The 19,424-nt window shown below is 35.4% G+C and overlaps 1 protein-coding gene and 1 pseudogene across 2 annotated transcripts in view; one reads left to right on the top strand and one right to left on the bottom strand.

Annotated features, from left to right (window-relative positions):
* Commd1 (copper metabolism domain containing 1) overlaps positions 1-14,646 on the top strand; it is a 171,774-nt gene extending 157,128 nt beyond the window's left edge. For both annotated transcript variants that reach the window (XM_040271269.2, XM_005322051.4), the window contains one exon: positions 14,426-14,646. In XM_040271269.2, coding sequence (XP_040127203.1) covers positions 14,426-14,480 — 55 coding nt within the window. In that variant the 3' untranslated portion in view covers positions 14,481-14,646. The remainder of the gene's footprint in view (positions 1-14,425) is intronic.
* Positions 11,877-12,066, bottom strand: LOC120884978 (small nuclear ribonucleoprotein G pseudogene; annotated as a pseudogene).
* Positions 14,647-19,424: the final 4,778 nt, after the last annotated feature.

Here is a 19,424-nt window from a genome sequence, read left to right as displayed (position 1 = left end):
AATTTGATATTCTTGGATCAGACAAGAAGGCAGAATTAGGAATTCCTCCTGATTAAAGATAGGAGAACCCTGGGTGTAAGCAGATAATTTGGTTCTATTAATTTAAGGAATCTCATTCTCAAAACTTCATCACACTTTGGTCCATTGAATAACAAAGGTAAACCTTGCTTCAGCTCTCCTGCTGATGTAATAAGAAGCTAGCTATCTTGTGAATCTTCCCTGCCTCTCAACCTCCATACCAACAGAAAGAGAAAAGATAAGAGATCATTGTAAAAACTTAATCTCTTTAAAATGTGTTTCTCTGGGGGCTGGGGTTGTGGCTCAGTGGTGGCACGCTCACCCGGCACTGGATTCCATCCTCAGCGCCACATAAATGTAAAAAATAAAGATATTGTGTCCACCTAAAACTAAAAGATGGATATTTGAAAAAGAATAAAATATGTTTCTCACCTGGGTACATGTGCATATTAATAAGCTGTATTGCTGCCCCATCACACTATTGTTTTCCAAATGGAGCCAGGATGTGCTTATCTATAAATGGGTTTTATTGGTCACTATAGATTGACTTTGAGTATCTGTTTCCCAACACTCAGCTGTCCTTTGAGTCTTTCTTAAAAGTTAATTGAATCAAGGGTTGGTTGGGGTTGTGGCTCAGTAGAACAGCGCTTGCTTAGCACATGTGAGGTTCTGGGTTTGATCCTTAGCACCACATAAAATAAATAAATACAAATACAGGTATTGTGTTCATTTACAACTACAAAAATATATTTTTTGAAAAGGTTAATTGAATCATAGAATAGCGTTCATGTGTAGGCACTTAGTAACTATTAGTGATGGGGTTTAAGTTGTATATAAATGTGAGTCAGTTTTGTCAAATAGTTAAGTGCTCAGGTTCTAAAGCCAGACAGTCTTGGATTTAAAACTGACTCTGCCACTTACTACTTGTGTGGCTTTGAACAAGTTATATATTATCTTTCCTTGTGATAAAATTATCCTTACATGAAATAATGTGTGTACAAAGTTTGATATTTAGTATGTATTCAATACATTAGCCCTTGTTAATTATCATTACTTATTAATGTTATTATATTTTATTATTTTAACTATAATTTTCTTTCCTTGAATTTGCTGATGTCTTCAGATTTGTCAGCCTTTTCCTACAATCTCAACTCCTATCTTTCATGCTTATTTTTCTTTAATAGTGGCATTTCATTTCTCCCAATGGCCCAGAGATGATCCTTGTATCCCATCTACCTCCAAATTTATCTGTTCTCCCAGTGGCCCAGAGACGATCCTTGTATCCCATCTACCTCCAAACTTCTCTGTTCCCTTCACTACTTCCAAAGTCTACTGCATGAATGGTAATGACCAAGTAAGAATCATACTTCTTCCCTAGTTAGGACCTGCTTGCTTGTTGTGTCTTTTGCAAAGAAATAAACTTTTAAATTGTAGTTTATAGACTTTGGGCAGTTTTAAATAAATGATGCTTATTTTTTTCCCATTAATAGGGTCACAGTGTATCAAAGCCTGCAAATTCTCTTACATTTTCTGACAGTCTTTCTGCCAGATATGACTTGAAGATCTGCTTTGAGTCAGATGAGCAAATTTTGTCACTTTTATAATTGATCAGAGAAGCTTACCTTCTGGCTTTGTTTCTTCCTAGTTAACAAAACCGTTATAAGGATCAAATGAGATTATGCATGTGCAAGGGCTTTCTAAACTAAAGCACTGTGTTAATGTGAGGGCTGATTATTGCATTTTAACAAAGTCCCCAGCAAGTTATGTCAGAATTCAACTCTAGACTATAAAGATGCAACCTCCTCTCTTCTTTTCCCCCTGCATACCACCTCCAGAAGTTTGCAGTAAGCTACTTCTTACTAGAGGGGCAAGTAACTGACTAACTTCATGTGTGACTACAAGTCCTTTCTCCTTCCCTCAGGCCCACATTATTCTGTCACAGAATATGTGCCAAATCCCAAGTCTAGACTTTAGGACACAACATGGTAGGCAAGGCACTTAATAGGATGTAAGAAGGAGCTGTAATTAGGATGTAATTAGGAGAGATTTCTTTGTGCCATTATCTAATCCCTGTCCTGGCAGCACTATAGATTAAATGATATTTCAAAATAAAGTTCAGTGAGGGTGAGGCCAGATATGGCTTCTGTCAAACTGGGATGGCAGACCTGGCCAATGAGCAAATAGATTTTCTGTATTTGTATTCTTTTTTTCTTATTTCTGAACTAACTACTAGAGATTTTTGTACAACATGAGCAGCAAACTAAAAGTGAAGTGTAAGGTTGGTGTCCTCGTCATATCAACCACAAATACCAGATTCTTGATAGGTGAAGGACCCCCTAAGCACTAGGGGTTGTTATTGACTAAATCGTGTTCCCCCCATTCATATGTTGAAATTCCATTCCATACTACAAAATACAATTATTCTTGGACATAAATTCTTTAAAGAGATTACTGAGTTAAAAGGACATTGTGCTGAGTTCTAAATGAGTTGTGTCCTAATGAGAAGAGAAAGTCACCAAAGGTGCTTGTGCACAGAGGAAAAAACCACATGACAAGATGACCATCTACAAGTCAAAAAGAAAAGGCTCAGAAGAAACCAAATCTATTGGCCAATTGATCTTGGACATCTAAGCTACAGAAAGGTGACAAATTTCTGTTGTGTAAGCCATCCAATCTGTGGTATTTTGTTATGACAGCCCTAGAAAACTAATACAGGGGTACAAATTGGAAGACATTTTGCAGTTGGGAACCCCCAAAATCAATCTCCAACAACCCCAATTCCCCACCAAAAACAAAATATAAAACTTTTCTCCCTGAATTAACATATTCTGAATTTGAAAATCTTTCTGTCCTTGATCATTTCAAACTTTGTCTTTCTTACATAGCTTTATTTGTTTCTTCTAGAGAAGGGATAGAGATATGTTGCTTTCTTATTTTCAAACTATGCCTGTTTCTGCTTAGTGATACTGTCATTAATAACCTAAACCACATTGAGAATGCTGGAAATAAATAGATGGCGCTGTTGGTAGAGCATGTTGGTTCTTCCTTTAGTTGAAGAAAACCCACAATCCCAGAAATGGTTTGATTGGTACCACTTCTGCCTTCCTTCCTGCCAAGAAGTTTGTCATTCATCATTGCTCTCCTGTTTTTATATTAGATGTATTACACCATGTTTCTGATCTTAATCTGTAGGTTATTAAAAACCCCTTAGAAAGCAAGTGCTGTTGCGTAGTTTGCGCAGCTTCACTAATGATGTTCAAGTATGGTAACTCTAGATGACTTTTATTTGTGGGGGAGGGGTAATCTCAATTCCTTTCATGTAAATATACTGTGGACTGTTTGCAAATGAATTTGCTCTAGTATTTACCTCATTAGGAATGATGATGAGTTCCAGTTTGAATTTCAATCTAAAATCAGCAACATTCTTTTTTATTTCTTTTATTTTTTTAGTTGTTGATGGTCCTTTATTTTATTTTGCTTATTTATATGTGGTGCTGGGAATCAAATGCAGTGCCTCATATGTACAAGGCAAGCGCTCTACTGCTCAGCTACAACTCCAGGCCCAACATTCTTTCTTTAATGTTCTAGGAGTTTTGTCATTTGGTTTCTGAAAGATTTAAGTGAAATTTCTCCTTCCTTCAATGTGGTTTGCCTTGCAGCTATTTAATAGTTGTTCCTTAGGTACTCTGTCCATTGTCAAAAATTAGTGTGGCTTCCTGCAGATCAAACCAGAGTACCTAAAAATAATTTTATACCAAAATATTTTTCAGCCAAAGGTTTTCAAAATACAGAAAATCTTAACAGCTAAACATTAATTCCCGCCCCCCCCAAAAAAATTAGAAGTTGTAAAATGAACTGGGGTATGATTTTGAAAAAAATATAGAAATTATCGAGTGATTCATTGGTATTCAGCTTTTAGTGTTTATATAACTTGGCTACGTTTTGTTTTGTTTTGTTGAATATTTCTAAAATTTTCTGTAAAGGTTTACTTAGATCCTCATGCTAATATACACAACATAAAATTTAGTATTCCTAATGAATTTTTATTTTACTAAATGTACCCTAATCAAATTCAAAAGTGACCAGACTCAAGAGTCAGATGGGTTGCATCAAACTGGAAATTTTGGCCTTTCCATAATTGGGGCATCTCTGGGTGGGTGGGTTGGTTGGTTGGTTTCTTGTAGTAAAATGATGATCAATGGTATGTCTATCTTTCATTATTCCCTGACTTATCATGGGGAGTAGAATGCATGTCAGGCTGTTTTGAACACTCTGGGGGAAAATAATAGTGTTAATCTTTTTATTTGGTACATTGAACCCAGAGGTACTTAACCACCAAGCCACATCCCCATCCTTTTAAAAAAATATTTTATTTTCAGACAGTTGCTGAGGCTGGCTTTGAACTTGGGATCCTACCATCTCAGCCTCCCAAACTGCTGGGATTACAGGCATGCACCACTGCACCCTGCTAATCTTTAACTGTATGTAATTTATCCAATGATAGGTCCACTCCACCCATTCTTGTAAGAACAAAACTATTTTTCTCTCTTTTAGAAATAAGTCAGCGTTGCCTGAGCCAAAATACATGTTTCTTTTGTCCACACATCAGCAGGAAAAGCTTGTCTAGTTTTCTTCTAAATCATGTCTCTAGCTTGTTTCCAGCTAAGAAATCTTAAACCTAGAGAAGAATCTTGACATATTCCATTTTTTAAAAATTTTTTTTAGTTGTAGATGGACACAATTCCTCTGTTTTTTTTTATTTATTTTTATGTGATGCTAAGGATGAACCCAGTGCCTCACATATGCTAGGCAAATGTTCTACTGCTGAGCCACAACCCTAGCCCCCCATTTTTTTTCTTTTTTAGAAATTAAAACAACTTAGAGTTGACAGTGTTCTTGCAGTTTCATTGCCTTGTTAGCTCACAGCCCCAAGCCTATAGATAAAAGTGAAAACACAGGAGCAAAAGGATGTGTATTTTGCGGGTAAGTTGTAGGTGGTTGTGGGTGTGTATGTATAAAGTCAGCCTTGTTTTTCTATAGTTTGGATCTGATTTGTCCGCCAAAGGTCCTTCTATTTAAAAGACCAGTCCCCATCTTGGCACTGTTGAGAGATGATGGAAAGTTTAAAAGTGAAGACTAGTGGGATGTCCTCTGATCATTGCAGGTATGCCCTTGAGTAAGATAGTGGGACCATCTACCTGCTTCTGTCTCACTTCCCTGTGTGAAGTGAATAGGCCCGCACTACCTCCAAGCACTTCTACACTAAGATACTATGCCATCCTGGGCCCAAAGCAGAAGCACCAATCCATCATGGCCTGAAACCTCCAAACTGTGAACCAAAACAAACCTTTTTTTAAAAAAAAATAAGTTGATTATCTGTGGTATGTGTTATAGCAATGGAAAGCTTAGACATTTTTTTGAGTTTATCTTGCTAATTTCCCTTTTGTAAGGTCCCTAGATTTTCCTAATGCCTAGCAGCCTTAGTGAATGGGTAATTAGAAGGACAGGGAGGGTATGAATCAAGGGATCTGAGTAACTGAACTTATTTCACTATGGATATGTGTGTGCATCTGATAGGGGCTACTGGGTAAGGAAAGGGATTTGCGTTTGGTACTTTCCTCCTTTTATGTTTTGTTCCCCCCTGTACAGCCTCTACCCCCAACCCCCTCTTAATGTGTAAACCATGAGCTTTACGGCAGGTTACTTGAGTGCATTCTTTCTGGGAGAAAAAAAAAATCTGATATCATCATTGTCATCATTGTTGTTGTTGTTGTTCTTATTAGTGCTGAGGATTAAACCAAGGCCCTCTACCACTGAGCAATTCACTTGGCCAAATCTCCTGATATTTACTTAATTTAAAAGTGTTATGGACTGCATTACTGCTAGTCAAAAGTGTTTATGTTTCAAAGACATAATGTAGTCCTTTTCATTGAAGGGAGGAAAATATTTCAAATAAAAGGTCTTTCTGGCTTAATTTTCAAAAATAGTTGTGTGAAGTAACAGTTCAAGTTTCTCCCAATAATTCTAATCTCTTTCTATAAAACCTTTTGCAGGATTGCTGTGATATAGTCAGATCCAGTGACCTACCTCCCCCAGGCACACCTTACCTGTCTACAGTTACCACCCAGTTAACCTTCAAGTAGATTAGGATATTGATAGGTTAAGGCTCTCATAGACCCAGTCATTTCACCTATAAATTTTCTTGCATTGTCTCACTCATGAGCTTTGGGGGAATACCTTATATGCCAACCATAATAGCCACCAAGTTTGATAACCTAGAGGAAATGGACAAATTCCTGGACACATAAACCTCACCAAGATTGAATCACGAAGAAATAGAAAACCAGATCAATAACACTTAATGTGATTGAATCAGTAATAAAAAGTTGCCCATAAAAGAAAAGCCCAGGATCAGATGACTTTGCTGCTGAGTTTTACCAAATTTGAAGACCTAATACCAGTTCCTCTTAGATTATTCTAAAAATTGAAGAAGGAATTCTTCCAGACTTATTGTGTGAGGTTAGCATTACCCTGATACCAAAACTAGACAAGGACACAACAAAAAAGAAAGCTTGTTAAGCCAATATCCTTGATAAACATGAAGGGAAAAACCCTCCACAAAATAATAACAAACTAAATCTAGGACACATTAAACAGAGATTATTCACCTTTGTGCTAGGGGTGTAGCTCACTGGTAGAGGTTGTGCTTAGCATGTTCCAGACAATTCCCAGCACACTCTCCTGCCATCCCCCCACCCCCGCCTCAAAAAAAAAAAAAAAAGTTGTTCAGGTAGAATGCATCCCAGGGATATAAGAATGTTTCAACATACAGAAATCAGTAAGCATAATTAAATACACCAACAGAATGAAGGACAAAAAGCATATGATGATTTCAGTAGCTGCAGAATCTAAGGCATTTGATAAAATTCAATAATGCCTTATGACAACAACTGAATAAATTAAGTAGAGTGAACATGTCTTCAAATAATAGAGGCCATATATAATAAGCTAGTTGATATCATATTGAATGGAAAAAAAGATTAATCTCTAAGCTCTGAGACAGAGATGCCCAGCATTGTACTAGAAGTCCTAACCAGAGCCACCAATCAAGAGAAAGAAAAGGGATCCAAACTAGAAAAGAGGAAGTCAAATTATAACTGTTGATGACATGGTCTTATATTTAGAAAACCCCATAGACTTTACCAAAAACTATTAGAATTAATAGACAAATTGAGCAAAGTTGCAGGATACAAAATCAACATACAAAAATCAGTGGCCTTTTTATACACCAATATCAAATTAACTATAAATCAAGAAAATAGTCTCCATTTATAGTAGCCTCAAATACACACTCATATGAAAAAACATACTATGTTCATGGATTGGAAGAAACAGTATTGTTAAAATGTTCCAATTACCCAAAGCAATTGATAGATTCAGTTCAATCCTTATAAAAATACCAACGACATTTTTTCATAGAACTAGAAAAAAACAATTCTAAAAATTGTGTGTAACCACAAAACTCTAATGCTACTTTGACCAAAAAGAATAAAGCAAGAGAAACCAGACAGAGGCACATGGCTGTACTCCCAGCTACTTAGGAGATGGAGACAGAAGGATTGCCAAGTTTGAGGCCAGTCTAAGCAACTTACCAAGACCTGTTGTCTATAAATAAATAAATACATATATACATACTAAAAATAAAAATCTGGGACGTAGCTCAGTGGTGAATATGCCTAATATGCATAAGCCCCTAGGTTCAGTCCCAGTGGCTGCTACACACACACACACACACACACACACAGAGCAAGAGGGATTATACTACTTGACCTCAAAATATACTACAAGACTGTAGTAATCAAAACAGCATTATACTGCCTTTACAAAAAGGATATATAGACCTGTGGATCTGAGGAGAGAGCCTAGAAGTAACTCATGCATCTACAACCAATTGATTTTTTTTATATACTGAGGATTGAACCTAAGATTGTTTAACCACTGGGCTACATCCCCAGTCCTTTTTTATGTTTTATTTAGAGACAAGGTCTTGCTAAGAGCCTTGCTAAATTGCTGAAGCTGGCTTTGAACTCACAATCCTCCTGCCTCAGCCTCCCAAGCCATTGAGATTACAGGTGTACACCACCGCAGCCAATTGATGTTTGACAAAAGTGCTAAGAACATGCCTTGCAGAAAGGACAGTCTTCCAATAAATAGTGCTGAGAAAATTGAATATTCACGTGTAGAAGAATGAGCTGGACCTGTCTTTCATCAGATGCCAAAAAATCAACTCGAAATGGATTAAAAATTTAAATGTGAGACCTGAAAATACTTAAAATACTTCTAGAAGAACCAGGCATGGTGGCACACCTGTAATTCCAGCAACCTGGAAACTTAGGCAGGAGGATGGCAAGTTTGAGCCTAGCCTGGGCAACTTAGCAAGACCTTGTCTCAAAGCAAAAAGATTTAAAAGGTGGGGAGAGTCTGGGGATGCAGCTCAGTAGCAAAGCACCTTTGCATTCAATTCCCAGTATCAAAAATAAATAAATGTGGGACTGGGGGTGGTGCTGAGGCAGGAAGGATTGCAAGTTGAGAGCCAGCCTCAGTAACTTAGCAAGGTCCTAAGCAACTTTGTGAGACCATGTTTCAAAATTTAAAAATAAAAATGGGCTAGAGATGTGGCTCAGTGGTTCAGTCCTGGTACCAATCCCTGGGTTCAATCCCTGGTGCCAAAAATAAATTAATTAAATAAATATACTAGAAGCAGCCAGGGATACAGCTCAGTGGTAGAATGTTTGCTTAGCATGTATGAGACCCTGAATTCAATCCCCAGTACCATTAAAAACAAAACAAAGAAAACATAGGAGAAACATTTCAGAACATTGGAATGTTTGAGAATTTTTTGAACAAGATGTCAAGACTACAGGAAACAAAAGTAAAAATAAAACAAATGTATCAAACTAAAAAGTTTCTTCTCTACAAAGGAAAAAAAATCAACATAGTGAAGAGAGAACAATACTGGAGAAAAATATTTGTCAACTATACTTCTGATAAGAGGTTATATCTAGAATATATAGGGAACTCAAACCACTGAATAGTAAAAATAAATAGCCTGATTAAAAAGTGGGCAATAGACGTTTTCTCAAAAGTAGACATGGAAATGGCCAACAGATATTTGAAAAAAATGTTTAACATTACTAATTATCAGAAAAATGCAAACCAAAACCACAATGAGATATTATCTCATATCAATCAGAATGACTATGATAAAAAAAGACAAATGATAACTAGTGCTGGTAAGAATGTGGAGAAAAGGGAACACTTTCACACTATGGGGGAATTATAAATTAGTGCAGTTGTTATGGAAAACTCTGTGGAGGTTCCTCAAAAAATTAATACTAGATCTACCATAAAATCCAGAAATCCCACTATTAGGTATATACCAAAGGAAAATGAAATCAGTATGTCAAAAGAGACATCTTTATTCCCATGTTTATTTTGTACTATTTGAATAACCAGAAATGAAGACAAGTGTTCATTGATAGATGAATGGATTTTTAAAAAGTGGTATGTATGTATGTATATGTGTGTGTGTGTGTATATACACACACACATACACACACACACACACATGCCATGGAATACTATGCAGCTATAGCGAAGAATGAAATCCTGTCATATGCAACAACATGTATGGAACAGGAGGACATTATGTTAAATGAAATAAGTCAGGCACAAACAGGTGCTATGTGATCTCACTCATATTGAATATTAAAATGTTTATCTCAGGGCTGGTGTTGTGGCTCAGTGGTAGAGCATTTGCGTAGCACATGTAAAAAAATAAATAAACAAATATTATAAAGGTGTGTTGTCCATCTACAACTACAAAAATATTTTAAGAATGTTTATTTCAGGCTGGGGATGTGGCTCAAGTGGTAGCGTGCTTGCCTAGCATGCATGAGGCACTGGGTTCGATTCTCAGCGCCACATAAAAATAAAATGGAGATATTGTGTTCACCTTAAACTAAAAAATAAAAATAAAATGTTTATTATAGTTCAGTGATAATGTGTGCTTAATATGTGTAAGGTTCTGGGTTCAATTATCAGCACCAAAAAAAAAAAAAGTCGATCTCACAGAATTTGAGAATAGAATGGTAGTTACCAGAGACTGCAGAGAATATTGGAGAAGGAAAGATGGAGAGTTTGATCAATAGGTACTAAATTATACTTAGATAGGCATAAGACATTCTGGTATATTATTGCACAGTTGAATGACTAGAGATGATATTTTTTATATTTCAGAAGGCCAGAAGAAAGGATTTTCAATGTTTTTACCATAAAGAAATTATAAATGTTTGAGGAAATAGATATGTATAATCCAATTTAAACACCACACAATATATACATGTAACAAAATATCACGTTACCCCGTAAATATATATAATTTGTTTATGTGTCAGTTAAAAATAATAATAAAATAACAAATGAGAAGTTATCAATAAGAGAAATTATATGTTGAGGTTATGGAAGTCCACAGTGAGAATAAAATTTTCTATCCATGAAGTAATAAAGAAAGAAAAAGAAATTCATGCTAGTTTTATTGTCACACCTCATACTAGAAAAATTACAGCCATAGTGTAACATAAGTGCTTCATTAAGATGTAAAAGGCAGTAAGTTAGCTTGCATATGTAAAGGAAAAAAGCATGGTGTATTTAGGTTTTACTACCATCTGTGATTTTATGCATCCACTGGGGGGTCTTGTACATATTCCCCATGAAAGGGGAATCACTTGAAAAGGCTTATCAATTTAGGCATGAAAAAATCCTTCTTCTCCTCCTCTTTGGGTTTTGTATTCCATTATACTGTACTTGAAGAGACTCCGCTCTATGTGAATCAGATGGAGTAATTGAGGTCAGTAAGTAAAGTAGGAAAATAAGAAATAATATCCCTACATAGACAATGTTGAAAATGGTAGAAGAAGAGGAGTTGGGGGTTAGGGAATAAAAGTTTATGACCTCTCTCTCTTCTTGCCTAAACCCAGCTAGAGACCAAAAGAGTGACGGTGCCTTCAGAAAACAGCTTCACAGGACATGAAACAAGGCACAGAATGGTAGAGAATGGATATGATAGGACAAATGGAGAATAATCAGCACAGTTTTCAGGGAACTATAAAATTTTAATTTTCAATAAATGGTTACTTAGGAACTTGGATATCTTTGCTGCAGAGGAGCTATTTTTGGGATTCAAGGTATCATGAAGGAGTTAAGGAGCAGTATCAATGATAATTCTGAGAAAACCCCAGTAACTGTGAAATGAGTGGAGAATACAAGTTTACTTATCAAGATGTTCTGAATTTCTCTGATGGGCAATTTCAGAACTACTGGAAATCTTATTTATTATAAAATTGTATCTCAAGAAGCCAGTGCCAATTTTAACCTCTACTTCCATGTTCTTTGTCTCTTAGTTGTTAAACACAGAATATACAGATTGCATACCTGTAAGTCGGAGAGTTATTTAAATTTATGAAAAGACAGGCCAGACAACAGGCTTTATGGCCAGAGTTTATGTTCAGTAAGTAGTCTCTATAACAACTGATGAAACCAAAAGAAAATTTTGCAAATGAGTCTTATAAAACCTAGCCAGCTTTTTTACATGAATCTCTTTAATTAGTACTGGTTTTCTAAGGTACTGTTTCCTACTGACACCTTCTTTCCCCCAACTTTATCTCTTTTTTTCTAACTATTAAAAGTTTATTTAATAAAAAGTTTAACATGAAAATGTATATGACCTGATTTTTATGTCTTAGTTAAATAGGCTGTTTGGAGAGAGGACATGTATTTCTCTGCTGAACAGCCATTATTTATACCCATTCCAAGGATTCTAACATGATACTATTTCCTCATATTACCATCATTCCAATATTGTTCAGTTGCCCACTAGTTGCCATCTCCATATTTATCTATCACAAGATTCATAATGGGGTCAAATCCCTGCAATATTCCCTGGACATGTCTGCCACCATTTAATTTCAATAACTTCTCCATATATATATATATATATATATATATATATATATAGTTTGGGAGGGTTAACTTTGCTCATTTTGTCTACTTGGCAAGCACAGAGATGCTTTGAAATGAAATTGGTAGCCTACTTCACCAGTTTTATCATTTTTAAAAGAAAACACAATACATTAGAACTTGCCAAATTTGTATTATATTGATAAATGAGATCAATAAATTAATTACAGCTTTGTGAAATTTTAAGTGAGAAATAGTAACAGCATAGAAAATTATAGAATTTTTGTTCAGTTGAATTTGTTCTAAATGTTTCCACTTAAGTATTTAATGCCATGTCTTTTTATTTTCTAATTTTATTATTTTATCTTTTTATTTTATAATTTTATTGTTTTGCAGAAGATTCAGGTATAGCTTATAGGGCCTAGATAAGATCATTTAAATGGAAGTTATACACAAAGAAGTTATTTAGTATATAGATGGAAAGAACCAAACATTTGCTTAATAGCCACCTTCAGTTATTCTATAGACTAATAATAATTATACTTTCAGATCCTGGTAGGAAATGAGTTTGATCTAAAACATTAAGGATTTAGGCGGTGAAGAGATTTGTTGGTTACCAGCCCATTTGGGGATAGGAGTGGGAAGTGCTGTGGTATTGTAGGACAGAAGCTTTTCCTCCACCTTCCTGGTTTTTTGCATGAAAGCTATAAATTAAACTGAGAAAATATCAACAGGAGAAAAAGTTACAATTTTTACTGATGTTGATATATTCAATATTCACAAGGGCTATACAGGAAAAAAATATATATTTAAAAATCCAAAGAGGCAGTTAGACTTGAAATCTTATATACCATCTTAATAAAAGGGTGATAAATTATGAAGTGACTAGGGGTACTAAATTATGGGAAGATAACTATATGGGGGAACTAATGGTAGATTAGGGTTTTTAGTAAAGCTTGTCTGTTGTTGTTTGCAGTAGAAATTGAACCCAGGGCCTTGCACACACTATCAAGTTCTCTACCACTGAGCTATACTCCCAGTTCTTTTCCTCTCTTCTTTTATTAGTCAGAGTCTCTGATGGTTACCCAGGCTGGCCTTGAACTTTATTTCTTATGCCATGGCCTCCTCAGTAGCTGGGATTACCCTCAGGTCCAGCTAATGAGCCTGTTTTATGCAGACTCATCTTGGTGCCAACTTTCCATCTTCTTTATTTCCATAAAACTCCATCAAAGGAGGGATTTATATAAGGCAGTCTTCATTTCTCAGAAGTTTCTGCTTTTTTATTCAGATAAAGGAAACTTTAAGAAGACTTTCTCCACTTGTTGATTCTTAGTTGACAAAATAATTCATATTCCAAAGTGACATATTTTGGGATGACATATTCTGATCTCCTTTAATATATAAAGAAGAAAATGTAGAGAAGAGAGCATTAACTGGTGACTCTGCAATAACAAACAGAGTGATTCGGCATGTTATTTAATTTGCTCAGAATGTTAATTTCATTATCTAGAAAACAAAGCAATTGGGTTATATGATCTTGTTGGATTCTTACTACTGTAAAATTAGTGGATTATTTTTCTTAAGGATCTTGAATATTGTCATTCTTGGATACATGTAATTTTCCCCTTTCTCTCAAAACATTGCAGACCTAGGATTTGTCCAATATACATGAAAATTCTGCCATGTATATCGGACAAGTATATATATATATATATGATTTATTTAGTAATCCTAACATTGATTGAAGGGAATTTATTTGGGGAACCTTAGGAGAGATATCTTGTAGTAAGTGGAAAGACCCGAGAAATATTTGTTGCTGTTTCAATATCTGGGTATTTTAATTGTCTGACTAATGTTTCCCAAGGAAATTTGTAACAATTTCTGGCTTAACCACTAAATCTGAGTTAACCCAGACAAACTTGCAAATCAAAATCCTTCTTTCATTGTTAGTCTACAGGGTGCTGTGGAGATAGCATGGATTTTGGAGTCACCCAACACTGGGAGTTCATAATCCCAATCTGCCATTTTCTAATTTGTTTGGATATAGGTTAACTTTTTTGTACCCTAGAGTTCTCATCTGTAAAATAGCAATATTTGAGTAATTACTTAAAATTATTATAGGATGACATTAGATGACAAATGGGAAGAAATTTTTATAGTCCTCATAATGAGAGTACCTGAGATCTGTATATCTCTTTACATTTTATGAAACACCATCATACAAGCAATTTCATTTAGAGTATAATATGGATTTGCTTTATGGGGTAATATATCACTTAGGTATGAAGACCTGAGCTGGACTTGCTGCATTGGGACTCTGGAGCTTGCCAGATGAAAAACTTTAGCTATCTTAGGGATCTCTTCTAAAACATCCTTTTGTGTTTTACAGGAATCTGAATTTCTGTGTTTGGAGTTTGATGAGATCAAAGTCAACCAAATCTTGAAGAAGCTCTCAGAGGTAGAAGAAACTATCAGCACACTGATGCAACCAGCCTAACTGAAGTTGATGTAGGAAAGACTTGGAGTTATTGAAACAATATTCACAATCCTTCCCTACTGACCTTTTTAAAATCTTGTTCCCCTATTGATATTAAATCCTTAAAAGTCAAATCTTGCCTACTTTTGCTTGTCAGGATTTCTTTCACTCCCTTTCATTCACTCTTATAGTTGTTCTGGTGTAAAGGTTCTCATACTTCAGCAAGCAGAAGAACTACAAGGTGTATTTTTTGAAAGCATAGATTAAACTATTTTAAAGATGGGGGTACTGGGGATGTAGCTCAGTGGTAGGACACTTGTTTATCTTGTAAAGCCTTGGGTTCTATCCTCAGTACCACTACCACCACACAAAAACAAATAAAAACAAAAAGAAAAAACAGGCTTTTAGGGCCTTACCCTCAGAGACTTGGAATCAGGATTGGGCTATGTGGAGTCATCTTTGGTAATCCTTCCTTTGGTTATTCCTGAGAAAAATTTTAGGAGTTTATATATGATAAATCATGCAAGAATTAGTAAAGGGGAAAGAAAACATTTTAGTCATGCAAATATAGTGTTCATCAAAGTGTCATGCTGGGGCTGGAGCTGGGGCTCAGTGGTAGAGTGCTCACCTGGCATTCATGAGGCACTGGGTTCGATCCTCAGTACCACATAAAAATAAAATAAAGATACTGTGTCCACCTAAAACAAAAAAATAAATAAATATTTTTTAATAAGTGTCATGTGTCCTAAGCTAAGGCTTAGAGGAAGCTACCTGAACCAGAAGAGATTTACCTGACCTTAATGAGATTCTCCTCAAACTGATGCAGATAATTGAATTAGTTCCGCCTAAGTTTGGGAGGATTTTGTTTGATCTCAGCTACTGAGAATTGGATCTTTCTGGAGCATAAAACTAAATTGGCCTCCAAACAAAGGGACTCCCTTCCTTTTCTTGACTCAAGTTGGGATTGTGAGGAGGGGAAAATGTCTGCTTAGAAGTCTTTTACCTCAGAAAAATTTACCTGACTTATCAAACAAAACCTCCTCCAGAACATGTCTTCAAGAAAAACTAGTATAATAAAAAGTAGGTCCTAGTAGAAAAGGGGGTTAGTCAACTTTCTATCACTGAGACAGAAATACCTGAGATAGTCAAAAGGAGGAAAGAAGGGGCTGGGGGTATAGCTCAGTTGGTAGAGTGCTTGCCTCACATGCACAAGGCCAGCACAAGTTCAATCCCCAGCACCACCAAAAAAAAAAAAAAAAAAAGAAAGACTTATTTTGGCTCATGATTTCAAAGGTCCATGGTTGCTTGGCACCATTATTTTTGGCCCTGTGGTGAGGCAGAATATTCAAGGTGAGAAGCATATGTTGGAGCAAAGCTGCTCATGTCATTATGGCCAGGAAGCAAAGAGAAAAGCCGGATAGAACAGGGGTGCGTACTCCATAATTTAACTTCCTTTCACTAGGTCCACCTCCTAAAGGTTCCACTGCCTTCCTATAGCACCAAGGGCTGGCGATCAAGCCTTCAACACATGAATTTAGGGGACATTTAATATCTAAACCATAATACGTTATCAAACATAAAGAATATTCCAGGTGAAGGAGCATGTCAACCAGCATATTGAGGCTGTAGCCCTTTTTGAACAGCTTTGTCATTTAATACTGATGATATTTGGAAATCTCATTTGATTTTGGGATATAATGTGTTCAAAAAATGTGGTTCTCTTGGTCTGTGGTTGCAGCATATGTCAGTTCTAATGAGTTTATTCTAGGACAAGCATAAATCCTTTTCTGTTAAGGAGCTTCTCTTAAATCGTTTAGAGACATTTTAAGAGCTTTTCCAGCACTCAAACTGAAAATATTGGCTTCTTCCTGATTGAAACCATCCCAGCAGTTAGCAAACAATGACCAGAGGTTTTAAATGTAGCCCCTATGGGCCCCTCAGAAAACATCTTGAAACAGTACTTTAAGTAGATTCAGAAAAGACATGTGGTTTGGCAAAATAAAAAATAAAAATAAAACAACACTATTAAAACCTGTTTTCTGATCCCCAGGCTACCACCATGTGATCAAGGACACATTAGATAATTTCTCCTGCTATAAAATGGAGGAGAGTATCTCATCAGATAATAGAACTCCAGATGGTCTTAGAAGGAAGAACTATAGCTACCATATTAATACTGACTTAGAGAGCCCATGAAAGTCTGGAAGCATGAAGGAACGGTCCATGGGCCACTTAGTGTGGTTTGAATCTGTTTAAGTTATCCTATGAAAGTAATAGTCACAAAAGTGGGCATGAGTTTTTTTGTTTATTAAATCCCCAGTCCCTAGGTTGTTAAAAACTTACCATTAATGTTTTTCAAAATAACTAAAAAAAAAAGAAAAAAAGAAAGCCAAAGATGGTCTCCACACTTAATACTAACCACTTTTGAATGAAAGTTGTTTTGAATAGGATATGTTTTATATTTATTGATTTTTTTATTGTAAAAGGAATATATTTTATTATAGTCTACTGTAAAAATTTAGAAACAAACAAGAACTATGAAATGACCCATCAACCTTATGTACAGAGATAATGGAGAGAACTATGAAAAGAGTTTACTTTCCATGAATAAATTCCTGGAAGTGGAATATATGGTTTTTAAGATTTTGATAAACATTGCCCAATTGCTGTTCAGAAAGGTTATATAAATTTGTATTCCCTCTCAGAAAGTATGAGAATAAATCACTCTCTTACCTGAAAGTATATTATTTTTTATATTTTGTGAAACTAAGATTTTTTTTTGTAAATTTTTGCAAGAGACAATGCAAGCATGAAGAAAGGACCTAGGAAGAGAACTAAAGATCCCAGAGACTCCATTACTCCACTACAAGGTTTTCTACTTTGGTGATTCTAGATTTAAACTATTTCAAGTTCAGGAAATGAAAGACCAAAATAATTCTCAGCCTGAATCAGGTTTTGTCAAAATTACTTCAGCAATAAGCATTGTAGCTTCAGTCTGTAGAAAGAATCCAGCCAAGTAAAAATCTAGTCAGAAAGTAACTCCAGACTTCGGTAGATTCATGTTGATAATGAGCAGGTTTTGGCCTTGTTCTCAGGGCTGGCTTTCTTGGAAGCGCTGATTCCGATTTATCAGCTTTATCAGTGGAGACCTGAATTCTACCAGTGTGGCCTCCTCTTTCCTTTATATAATCTCTCTTTTCCCAGTCTTATTTTAATGATGATTCAAAAAGAACTACAGCATTTTAAAAACCTTATCCTAACTATTCTCCTATGAATGCAAGAAGGCGGTGAAAAACAAAGGATGACACTGAGTATCTGAAGTCTTAAATAGCTGGCATCATGCGGAGCTATTAATTGTTGAAGCTCTTTTTTTAGACCTGGGTGAAAATTTGGAAAACAGAATATAAATATCAAAGGAAAATAAATGTTAGAAAATAATTGTTTTCTGAAGTGAACAGTAAATATCTAGACCAGTGAAAAGAACCAGGATACAGAAAGAATCCTAGGATCAGCTGAGAAATGATTGGATATTTTCCTAAGAGAACAGGATGCTGTACCCCTTTTGGGGACATCTGCTTTCTTACAATTCTTAGCTTTCCACTTTTACAGCTAAGGTGTTGGCATATTTTAGAAGGGAAAACCTAAATAGAACATAATTAGCATAATAACTTATAAGATAGCATTATTCTGAAAAAATTTAGTGAACTCTTTTTAATCCCTTAAGTAGTGTTTCAACATTGACTCTCTCAACTAGCCCAATCTTACTCTTTCAAGTTTTTAGATACAAGTTAACCACTTAGAATAATTTGGCAGATTGAAATTTAAAGTTATATATAAATGCCTTTTGCCGCCTATTATTATTTTGAATGTATATAATACTTAAGCGATGTGCATGGCATATTTTTAATGTCTAGACACTTCTTGATTATATAAGTCTATTGATTGCTAGACAAAACAACTTACTAGTATATAGACGATGTTTATATTGTCAGGAGTGCAGGGTTTTCTCCAAATTGTTCTTTCTCCCCTATTATTTACATTTTTTTTTTAAGTATAGGAGTTTGTTCTATAACCCTTTTGCTGCTTCCCTTGTTGGTGGTTTTGTCTTTTGTGCATTTACTGTTGGATTTAGTAATGTTAAGCTTGAAATATAATGAAAAGACATCAGAATTTATCATATCATTTGGGTTGAGCAGTTTTGTCTGATCTTGACAGACTCCCTTCCTACGAGGGAATTGTTGAAATCCATTCCAGTCTGTTTGTAAAACTTCGTCACTATAGAAAGAAATGTAAGAACAATTCCGTATGTTGGGATAGTTGAGCAGGTTCTTGGCTGAGCCATTCAGAAGGCTATGTGGATCTAGCTTCAAGGAAGTCCAAGCCCCATTCCCTCCTGTCTTCAGTGTACCTGTGACATGTGTAAACATACTAATAATACTGTGACAGGACTTTGCATGGGAAAAAAAATCAAAGCAGCTGCCTCACTGTATTTAATAAAGAATGCCTACGATGCCTGCCAATTGGATATTTTAATAGGAAAAGTCAAGATCTGTGCATACCAAACTTCAATAAGTAAAACTTGTTGAACATACAATATACTTTGTGTTGCTAATGCAGTAGTTCTTAGAAATGTATAATTTAAATGATGAATTTAAGGGATGCTGGCATATCCCATTGGGAACATTTGTTTTATTTTGCTGCTTAACATTTTCTAGCATATTGGGTTTAATTATGGTAGTCTGTTGGGTATCATTTTTGGGGAAAATAAAGGTGTTAATGTCAATGTAACAGAACTGATAGCAAGAGAAATCGAATAAATGAGTACATTAAAGAATAAAAAAAAAAAAAGAACATAATTAGCTTGTGCTTAACTCTAATTATAGGGTGTATAGTTTTAAACTTCAAAATTTGA

This window comes from Ictidomys tridecemlineatus, chromosome 12 (assembly GCF_052094955.1).
Source record: "Ictidomys tridecemlineatus isolate mIctTri1 chromosome 12, mIctTri1.hap1, whole genome shotgun sequence".
NCBI lineage: Eukaryota > Metazoa > Chordata > Mammalia > Rodentia > Sciuridae > Ictidomys > Ictidomys tridecemlineatus.
Note: the sequence above shows the minus strand (reverse complement) of the source record. Positions and strands in the feature narration are given on the sequence as shown.